General features: G+C 46.9%; 1 protein-coding gene across 1 annotated transcript; it reads right to left on the bottom strand.

The window, feature by feature from the left end:
* Positions 1–517: 517 nt before the first annotated feature.
* Positions 518–10841, bottom strand: cox18 (cytochrome c oxidase assembly factor COX18). The gene is given in 8 exon segments (XM_032510171.1): positions 518–868; positions 871–925; positions 4720–4827; positions 4918–5033; positions 5998–6152; positions 6583–6683; positions 7125–7951; positions 10703–10841. Coding segments are annotated over 7 exon segments (1455 nt in total). The 5' UTR covers positions 7941–7951; positions 10703–10841; the 3' UTR covers positions 518–764.
* Between the last annotated feature and the right edge of the window lie 97 nt (positions 10842–10938).

Raw genomic sequence — 10938 nt, 5'->3', positions numbered from 1 at the left:
CTCTCAGAACAGAGGGAGGGAGGAGGGAGGGCGGGAGGGAGAGACTCCCCCTATCAGACTTTTTTAGAGAGTACTCTTGCAGTATTATAGAGTTTTTTAGAGAGTACTCCTGCAGTATTGTAGAGTTTTTTAGAGAGTACTCTTGCAGTATTATAGTTTTTTAGAGAGTACTCCTGCAATATTGTATAGTTTTTTAGAGAGTACTCCTGCAGTATTATAGAGGTATTTATGCAGTACTCCTGCAGTATTATAGAGGTATTTATGCAGTACTCCTGTAGTATTATAGAGGTATTTATGCGTATTAAAGACTTTCTGGGGAAACGTGTCAGACGTCATTTCTTCTTCCTGTTATTGTTTCAATTTGGTTCCCACGGAAACAGGATGAAGCTGTTCACACACACACACACACACACACACACACACACACACACACACGCACACACACGCACACACACACACACGTCTGTATCAGATATATACATATTACTAATATTACTGTTGAGTTCAGAGAGAAACAGGAAGATGAAGGTCCATGATGTCATTCTTTAATAACTTTAATAACTTTCCCTTTTAGATCAGCAGATCAAAGCCCCTGCAGCACTCTGTGTTTATCTGCAGTACTCTGTGTTTATCTGCAGTACTCTGTGTTTATCTGCAGTACTCTGTGTTTATTTGCAGTACTTGGTGATGAAGGCAGACACCAGGTCCCTGTAGGAAGTCTCTGATCTGTGAAGTATTTAACGTGTTCTTGCAGTACTCTGTGTTTATCTGCAGTACTTGGTGATGAAGGCAGACACCAGGTCCCTGTAGGGAGTCTCTGATCGAGGAGTTCGGAGTCTGAGGAGTCTGTGGACGGCAGGAGAACGAGGACGAGGTTATGACTGAATCCCACAAGACTGGAGGTGAGCCAGTAGAGCGCCATGGACTGGGGGGGGGGGGGGGGGGGGGGGGAGAGAAAACAAAGTGACGTAAGAGGCTTGGAAGGAAGTGAAGTCACTGTTAGTTGCAATCAGACGGAGGCTGAAACTTTACAGATCAACAGGTCCTAAGCATGTGTGTGTGTGTGTGTGTGTGTGTGTGTGTGTGTGTTTCAGGCCTGTGTGTAGGGATTACTAACAGAGTGTAAACTGTAATTTCCTCTCTGGGGATCAATAAACACTATAAATTATTATGAAAGTATTGACTGTACTGAGGAAGAATCCTAACTTCAGGAAAGCGCTGAGTCATGTCTCTCGGATGGACACATGGCTTGTGTCTCTCTGCTGGACACATGGCTCGTGTCTCTCTGCTGGACACATGGCTTGTGTCTCTCTGATGGACACATGGCTCGTGTCTCTCTGATGGACACATGGCTCGTGTCTCTCTGCTGGACACATGGCTCGTGTCTCTCTGATGGACACGTGACGCGTGTCTCTGTCCCAGCAAGGAGGAACATGCCGCCAGACAGACTTCTCACGCTGTGGACATTTGGACAGACGTCAGCGTGTCTCTAGTCAGCGTCTGCATGTCACAACAGCATTCTGGGAAACGTGTCTGGAAGCGTCTCACCTGACAAAGGAGACAGAAACGTGTCTGACAGCGTCTCATCTGACGAAGGAGACAGAAACGTGTCTGGAAGCGTCTCATCTGACGAAGGAGACAGAAACGTGTCTGGAAGCGTCTCATCTGACGAAGGAGACAGAAACGTCTCTGACAGCGTCTCATCTGATGAAGGAGAGAGAAACATCTCTGACAGCGTCTCATCTGATGAAGGAGAGAGAAACGTGTCTGGAAGCGTCTCATCTGATGAAGGAGACAGAAACGTCTCTGACAGCGTCTCATCTGATGAAGGAGACAGAAACGTCTCTGACAGCGTCTCATCTGATGAAGGAGAGAGAAACGTGTCTGGAAGCGTCTCATCTGATGAAGGAGACAGAAACGTCTCTGACAGCGTCTCATCTGACGAAGGAGAGAGAAACGTGTCTGGAAGCGTCTCATCTGATGAAGGAGACAGAAACGTCTCTGACAGCGTCTCATCTGATGAAGGAGAGAGAAACGTCTCTGACAGTGTCTCATCTGATGAAGGAGAGAGAAACATCTCTGACAGCGTCTCATCTGATGAAGGCGAGAGAAACGTCTCTGACAGTGTCTCATCTGATGAAGGAGAGAGAAACATCTCTGACAGCGTCTCATCTGATGAAGGAGACAGAAACGTCTCTGACAGCGTCTCATCTGATGAAGGAGACAGAAACGTGTCTGGAAGCGTCTCATCTGATGAAGGAGACAGAAACGTGTCTGGAAGCGTCTCATCTGATGAAGGAGACAGAAACGTGTCTGGAAGCGTCTCATCTGATGAAGGAGACAGAAACGTGTCTGGAAGCGTCTCATCTGATGAAGGAGACAGAAACGTCTCTGACAGTGTCTCATCTGACGAAGGAGACAGAAACGTGTCTGGAAGCGTCTCATCTGACGAAGGAGACAGAAACGTGTCTGGAAGCGTCTCATCTGACGAAGGAGACAGAAACGTGTCTGGAAGCGTCTCATCTGACGAAGGAGACAGGAATGTGCTGACCCTGAGAGAACTCGAGCAGACATGTTGGCAGAATAAGATCTGAACGCTGAAAACTGAATTCAGTCTGCAGCTTATCCTGGAGCTCTGTAACCTATAATGTAATGTAAAGTTATGTAACGTAACGTAACGTAATGTTATGTAATGTAATTTAATGTAAAGTAATGTAATGTAATATAATGTAATGTAATATAATGTAACGTAATGTAAAGTAATCTAACGTAATGTAATGTAAAGTAATTTAATGCAAAGTAATGTAAAGTAATGTAATGTAATGTAATATAATGTAATGTAATGTAATGTAAAGTAACGTAGTGTAATGTAAAATAATGTCACGTAATGTTATGTAAAGTAATGTAATGTAACGTAAAGTAATGTAAAGTAAAGTAAAGTAATGTAAAGTAATGTATTAAAAGGTAATGTTTTCCTTCTGTTAATCCTGTTAGTTAGCAGTCTGTAGACATGTTTCTGTTAGTTAGCAGTCTGTAGACATGTTTCTGTTAGTTAGCAGTCTGTAGACATGTTTCTGTTAGTTAGCAGTCTGTAGACATGTTTCTGTTAGTTAGCAGTCTGTAGACATGTTCCTGTTAGTTAGCAGTCTGTAGACATGTTCCTGTTAGTTAGCAGTCTGTAGACATGTTTCTGTTAGTTAGCAGTCTGTAGACATGTTTCTGTTAGTTAGCAGTCTTTAGACATGTTTCTGTTAGTTAGCAGTCTGTAGACATGTTTCTGTTAGTTAGCAGTCTGTAGACATGTTTCTGTTAGTTAGCAGTCTTTAGACATGTTTCTGTTAGTTAGCAGTCTGTAGACATGTTTCTGTTAGTTAGCAGTCTGTAGACATGTTTCTGTTAGTTAGCAGTCTGTAGACATGTTTCTGTTAGTTAGCAGTCTGTAGACATGTTCCTGTTAGTTAGCAGTCTGTAGACATGTTTCTGTTAGTTAGCAGTCTGTAGACATGTTTCTGTTAGTTAGCAGTCTGTAGACATGTTTCTGTTAGTTAGCAGTCTGTAGACATGTTTCTGTTAGTTAGCAGTCTGTAGACATGTTTCTGTTAGTTAGCAGTCTGTAGACATGTTTCTGTTAGTTAGCAGTCTGTAGACATGTTCCTGTTAGTTAGCAGTCTGTAGACATGTTCCTGTTAGTTAGCAGTCTGTAGACATGTTTCTGTTAGTTAGCAGTCTGTAGACATGTTTCTGTTAGTTAGCAGTCTTTAGACATGTTTCTGTTAGTTAGCAGTCTGTAGACATGTTTCTGTTAGTTAGCAGTCTGTAGACATGTTTCTGTTAGTTAGCAGTCTTTAGACATGTTTCTGTTAGTTAGCAGTCTGTAGACATGTTTCTGTTAGTTAGCAGTCTGTAGACATGTTTCTGTTAGTTAGCAGTCTGTAGACATGTTTCTGTTAGTTAGCAGTCTGTAGACATGTTCCTGTTAGTTAGCAGTCTGTAGACATGTTTCTGTTAGTTAGCAGTCTGTAGACATGTTTCTCTTAGTTAGCAGTCTGTAGACATGTTTCTGTTAGTTAGCAGTCTGTAGACATGTTTCTGTTAGTTAGCAGTCTGTAGACATGTTCCTGTTAGTTAGCAGTCTGTAGACATGTTTCTGTTAGTTAGCAGCCTGTAGACATGTTTCTGTTAGTTAGCAGTCTGTAGACATGTTTCTGTTAGTTAGCAGTCTTTAGACATGTTTCTGTTAGTTAGCAGTCTGTAGACATGTTTCTGTTAGTTAGCAGTCTGTAGACATGTTTCTGTTAGTTAGCAGTCTGTAGACATGTTTCTGTTAGTTAGCAGTCTGTAGACATGTTCCTGTTAGTTAGCAGTCTGTAGACATGTTTCTGTTAGTTAGCAGTCTGTAGACATGTTCCTGTTAGTTAGCAGTCTGTAGACATGTTTCTGTTGGTTAGCAGTCTGTAGACATGTTCCTGTTGATTGTTAGCAGATGGGATAAAGAGGAGGAGACCTTCACACAATACTAGTGAACAGAAAGAGATTACCCCCACTGGTGGGGGCGGGACTTGAAGGCATACTACGTAACTTTTCGCGCTCAGGCACCCCTACGGTTTGTCTCATTGGAACTACAGATCACTAAAAAGTTAAATAGTGTTTTGATTTAAATGCGCTTTGTCTGTACAAGCTGCTGATCTGAAGGAACCAATCAGCTGCTCAGATACTCACAGAGGGAACGGTCGCGGCGATGGGAATCATCAACAGCGAGAACGCTCGGACGGCGTTCGTCACAATCCTCTGAACACGAGACGGGTTGACTCTCTGGAGAGAAAACACCTGAAGGAGAAGAGAGTTACATCATCCGGTCAGGTAACTCTAACCTGGGGCCCTCTCAGCCCCAGCAACCCCCACCCCCCCGCCAGGTACCTCTACAAGGAGCAGGTTGGTGAGTCCGAGGCAGACCGGCAGGATCCAGCTGGAGTCAGGAACGGTGAGGTCCGGGAACCAGAGAGCGCCACCCGCTGCCAGATAAGCCCCAACATCTGCAAAAAAACATCTGTCAGATCAGCCCCACCATCTGCAAACACACATCAGTCAGATCAACACCGACATCTGCACACACATCAGTCAGATCAGCCCCAACATCTGCACACACACATCTGTCAGATCAGCCCCAACATCTGCAAAAAAACATCTGTCAGATCAACACCGACATCTGCACACACATCAGTCAGATCAGCCCCAACATCTGCACACACACATTAGTCAAATCAGCCCCAACATCTGCACACACACATTAGTCAACTCAGCCCCAACATCTGCACACACATCAGTCAGATCAGCCCCAACATCTGCACACACACATCTGTCAGATCGGCCCCAACATCTGCAAACACACATCAGTCAGATCAGCCCCAACATCTGCACACACACATCAGTCAGATCGGCCCCAACATCTGCAAACACGACAGAGAGAGGCTGACAGAGAGAGGCTGACAGAGAGAGGCTGACAGAGAGAGGCTGATAGAGAGAGGCTGATAGAGAGAGGCTGATAGAGAGAGGCTGATAGAGAGAGGCTGACAGAGAGAGGCTGACAGAGAGAGGCTGATAGAGAGAGGCTGATAGAGAGAGGCTGATAGAGAGAGGCTGACAGAGAGAGGCTGACAGAGAGAGGCTGATAGAGAGAGGCTGATAGAGAGAGGCTGATAGAGAGAGGCTGATAGAGAGAGGCTGATAGAGAGAGGCTGACAGAGAGAGGCTGACAGAGAGAGGCTGATAGAGAGAGGCTGATAGAGAGAGGCTGATAGAAAGAGGCTGATAGAGAGAGGCTGATAGAGAGAGGCTGATAGAGAGAGGCTGATAGAGAGAGGCTGATAGAGAGAGGCTGATAGAGAGAGGCTGACAGAGAGAGGCTGATAGAGAGAGGCTGATAGAGAGAGGCTGATAGAGAGAGGCTGATAGAGAGAGGCTGATAGAGAGAGGCTGATAGGCTGGGTGCTATCTTACCGGGCTGATTGAGACTGAGGTTTCGGAGGGCCAGAGAGAGGCTGATCCACAGCGGCAGCTGAACCCAGACCAGGATGCTGGCTTTGAACGGGTGACAGTTGTCTCTGACGTAGAGCTGAGAGACCAGGCGACGCAGATTCTTCTGGAACTGGAACCTGGGAACAAACACAATAATTCTACCTCCTGTGCCAGAATACAGCAGAGGTAACACTGTCCACGCGGACCAGGCAGAGAGCTGGGAGATGATGACTGCACACATGCAGTGAAGTTCCCGTCAGCCGGACTGCTCTAATCCTCCATCAGTACAGTCCAGATAGAGACAGGAACCACGTGTCATTAGTATGAGTCGGCTCGGACAGAAATATCGTAATGCCTGTTTATTACTATCACTAGTAGTATCAGTAGTATTACTAGCATTATTAGTATTATTGTGTCTGGGTGCTTTCTTACCGGCTCTGTTCCTCCGTCCAGCCTCTCTATTATTAGTATTAGTAGTAGTATTACTAGTAGCATTAGTATTATTAGTATTACTAGTATTATTAGTAGTATTAATATTATTAGTGTTATTAGTAGAAACGTTCTTACCGGCACTGTTTCTCCGTCCAGCCTCTCTCTCTCGCTCGCACTGACACTTCGTATCGAAGCCTCTTCGCCAGCTCGGAGATCTCCGCCTGCAGCGCCTCCACCTGTACATCACCTGGGGGTTACTATGGTTACCGTGATGGAGAAGAAACTGCACACAAATTGGACTGTGTATACAGACACAGTTTATCAAGAACATAGCCAGGTAGTGCCATTAAACTTTATAAAATGTTATATACGTGTATACATATATTAGGAGTATACCCCTTTCTCATTAGGGTTAGGGTAAGGACTTCATCAGAACCATTAACATTAGATGAAGGAGGGTTAGGGTATACCCTAACTCATTAGGGTTAATGACTTAGGGGTATACCCTAATGTGTTAAGGTTATACCCTAACTCATTAGGGTTAATGACTTAGGGGTATACCCTAATGTGTTAAGGTTATACTCTGAATCATTAAGGTTAATGACTTAGGGGTATACCCTAATGTGTTAAGGTTATACCCTAACCGTAACCCTTTAATCCCCCATGGCGACCCTCACCTTGGCGATGACAACCATCTGGTAGGCGGCGAGCGGCAAGGTGATGACTGTCCGGACCGACAGCGTCGCCACGGCGATGCTCAGCCACCACGGAAACCCGCTCAGCTGCTGGAAGCTAACCAGGAAGTGTTCACACAGGTGGACGGGGGCCGAGTCCGAGAGGACACCGTACCAACCGGCCGCACCATCACCGCCGGCCGTACCATCACCGCTATGCTGCTGGACACCGGAGAGCCTCCGGACCCCGCACAGAGTCCCGAATCCTGACAGAGTCCCTAATCTTGATGGCATCCTGAACCCTGATGGCATCCCTAACCCTGATTGCGTCCTGAACCCTGACGGCGTCCCTAATCCTGACGGCATGCTGACTCCTGACGGCGTCCTGAACCCTGACGGCGTCCCTAATCCTGACGGCATGCTGACTCCTAACAGCGTCCCAAACCCTGACGGCGTCCTGAACCCTGATGGCGGTCTGACTCCTGACGGCGTCCTGAACCCTGACGGCGTCCTGACTCCTGATGGCATACTGACTCCTGACGGCGTCCTGACTCCTGATGGCATACTGACTCCTGAAGGCGTCCTGAACCCTGACGGCGTCCTGGACCCTGATGGCGTTCTGACTCCTGACGCCGTCCCGACTCCTGATAGCGTCCTGACATTTACCATGTGACAGCAGAGTTCAGGGGGTCCCGCAGGTGGGGGGGCAGGACAGATGTGGCCAGATGAAGGTGACGTCCCGTTGAAGGCAGCAGAACAGACTCCTCGTACAGGAAGCTGCACGACGCCCCCCCTTACTGCCCCCCCCACGCTCAACATGGTGACAGTTCCTTTAACATTAAAAGACAAACCAAGGATGAAAGACTGGAACTGTTTCTGTTTACTAAGCAGGACCCTGAACACCGTGAATCAGAGAAATCCCACCCCATGGCAGTTACCCTAACCCCGTAACCCTAACACCCCCTAACCCTTACCCCACCAACCCTAAACCTAACCCCCCCTAACCCTAACACCCCCTAACCCTAACCCCCTAACCCTAAGCCTAACACCCCCTAACCCTAACCCCCTAACCCTAAGCCTAACACCCCCTAACCCTAACCACCTAACCCAGAATAACCTGGTGACCCAGACTAACCTGGTGACCCGTGCAGGGTTCACTGTGAGCGGACCGTTAAAGACGATATGACCGGTAGGTCACGTTAATTGGTCCCTATGAACAAACAACGTTATAGTATAAACGATAGGTAACCCAGCAACGGCGATTATGAGCTTGTCCTCAGAATTAATGTTTTGGTAGGAACCAAAGTTCACATCGTATGTTTCTCCTGAATCAGCCAGCGCGAAGGACGTCTATATTTCGATTGGCGGCTGGCGTTAGCCGCTGCTTGCCGCTGAACCGCGTCATAGCTAATTACCATAAAGTTAAAAAAATGTCAACTTTCCGATTGACGCTCAACACGCTCAAAACGCGACGCCAACAGATTTGCCTCCTTGCAGCTGAGAGATGTTTGTATTGAAAATGAATGACTTCCGGTAACTTTAGACGCTCAAGTCGGTGGCGGTGTGAATGTCCAGTATGACCCCCTTAACCTAACCCCCTAACCTTAACCCCCCTAACCCTAACCCCTAACCCAAACCCTAACACCCCTAACCCTAACCACCTAACCCTAACCCCCCTAACCCTAACCCCTAACACCCCCTAACCCTAACACCTAACCCAACCCCTAACCCAAACCCTAACACCCCCTAACACCAGCCTAAATGATTACCGTCCTGTGGCCCTCACCCCGGTAATCATGAAGTGCTTCGAGAGACTTGTCTCCAACACATCAAGGACTACCTCCCCCCAGATCTGGACCCCTATCAGTTTGCCTACCGCACAAACAGATCCACAGGGGATGCCATCGCCGTAGCTCTCCACTCTGCACTGAGCCACCTGGAGCAGCAGCAGAGCTACGTCCGGATGCTCTTTGTGGATTACAGCTCCGCCTTTAACACAATCATCCCGGACATTCTCATATCCAACTAGTCACTCTAGGCCTCCCCCCTCTCACTTGTGCCTGGATAAAGGACTTTCTCACCAATCGGCCGCAGACGGTGAGACTGGGCCCCCACCTCTCCTCCACTCGTATGTTGAGTACTGGCTCCCCACAGGGCTGCGTGCTGAGCCCCCTCCTGTACTGCCTCTACACCACGACTGCAGTCCGACCCACAACAACAACCTCATCGTCAAGTTTGCTGACGACACCACGGTGGTCGGACTCATCTCAAAGGGAGACGAGGCAGCCTACAGAGAGGAAGTCCTGAACTTGGCAGCTTGGTGTTCGGAGAACAACCTGTCTCTGAACACCAAGAAAACCAAGGAGATCATCGTCGACTTCAGGAAGAAGAGCACCGACCTAGCCCCCCTGTACATCAACGGCGAGTGTGTGGAGAGGGTCCACACCTTCCAGTTTCTTGGTGTCCTCATCTCAGCTGACATCTCCTGGTCAGCCAACATCACAGCGGTCATCAGCGACTACACTTCCTGAGGGTCCTCAGGAAGTACGACCTGGACTCCAACTTGCTGCTGACCTTCTACCGCTCATCCATCGAGAGCCTGCTGACCTACTGCATCACAGTCTGGTACGGCAGCTGCACCGTGGCAGACAGGGAGAGGCTGCAGAGGGTTGTAAGGTCAGCACAGAAGATCACCGGCTGCCCTCTCCCCTCCCTGACGGACATCTACACCTCCCACTGCCTCAGCAGAGCAGAGAACATCATAAAGGACAGCTCCCACCCCCCCGCTGCCTCAGCAGAGCAGAGAACATCATAAAGGACAGCTCCCCCCCCCCCCCCGCTGCCTCAGCAGAGCAGAGAACATCATCAAGGACAGCTCCCCCCCCGGCTCTGATCTGTTTGACCTGTTGCCCTCAGGAAGGCGCTACAGGTGCATCAGAGCACGGACCAACAGACTCAAGAACAGTTTCTTCCCGAAGGCCATAACGACCCTGAACTCACCCCTGAACTCACATATGCACTGACTCCACTCCACAGCCCCCCCGGCCCCCGGACTGTCTTCTTCATTCCGTCCGACTGTGCAATATTATTGTTATACTGTTACTGTTATATAATACCTCATAGGACACTGGAATCTGTGCAATTTCATTTCATACAGTGCAATATTTAATACATTAACCTTTCCATTACTGTGCAATATTTATTTACTTAATATTAGTACTTAATCATTTCATTCCATCACTGTGCAATATTATTTATGAGTGTTAAAACCTACTATGCTTATTCAAGCTATTTATATATGTATACTGGACAGTCACTACACTTTATATCTTTGACTTTATATTTTTGATATTTTATACTGTTATATTTTATACTGTTATATTCTTATATTTTTTGTGTCAACACTGCAAAGGGATTGCTTTAATCTCGTTGCACAAGTACCGTGTACTATTCTATTCTAACAAGACTGCTTCAGCTAACGTCACACACCACAGATATTAATAACACACTCGGGTCAAACGGGTCATTAGTGTCTATGATAAATGTAATGAATTAATAATAATTATTATTATTAAACGTACCTATCTATATCCGGGTATCTGCTGAATTTATTCTTTAATCTTTCACCTTCAGTCGCTTCAAATCATTACACCACCGGCAGGCAGAAATCGTCCCACAGATATGACGTCACAATGTTTTATACCACGTGGCCACTACATGTGACGTCACAGAGAAAAGAAGGAGTTAAAAGAGTTTAAAAAGAGCGTAACTAAAAAGTGTTTGAACCAAATAATTATAAAATAATCAAGAAAACAGC

This window comes from Etheostoma spectabile, unplaced genomic scaffold (genome assembly GCF_008692095.1).
Source record: "Etheostoma spectabile isolate EspeVRDwgs_2016 unplaced genomic scaffold, UIUC_Espe_1.0 scaffold00019475, whole genome shotgun sequence".
In the NCBI taxonomy this organism is placed as follows: domain Eukaryota; kingdom Metazoa; phylum Chordata; class Actinopteri; order Perciformes; family Percidae; genus Etheostoma; species Etheostoma spectabile.
The sequence above is the reverse complement of the archived record's forward strand: the minus strand, read 5'-3'. Positions and strand labels throughout refer to the sequence as shown.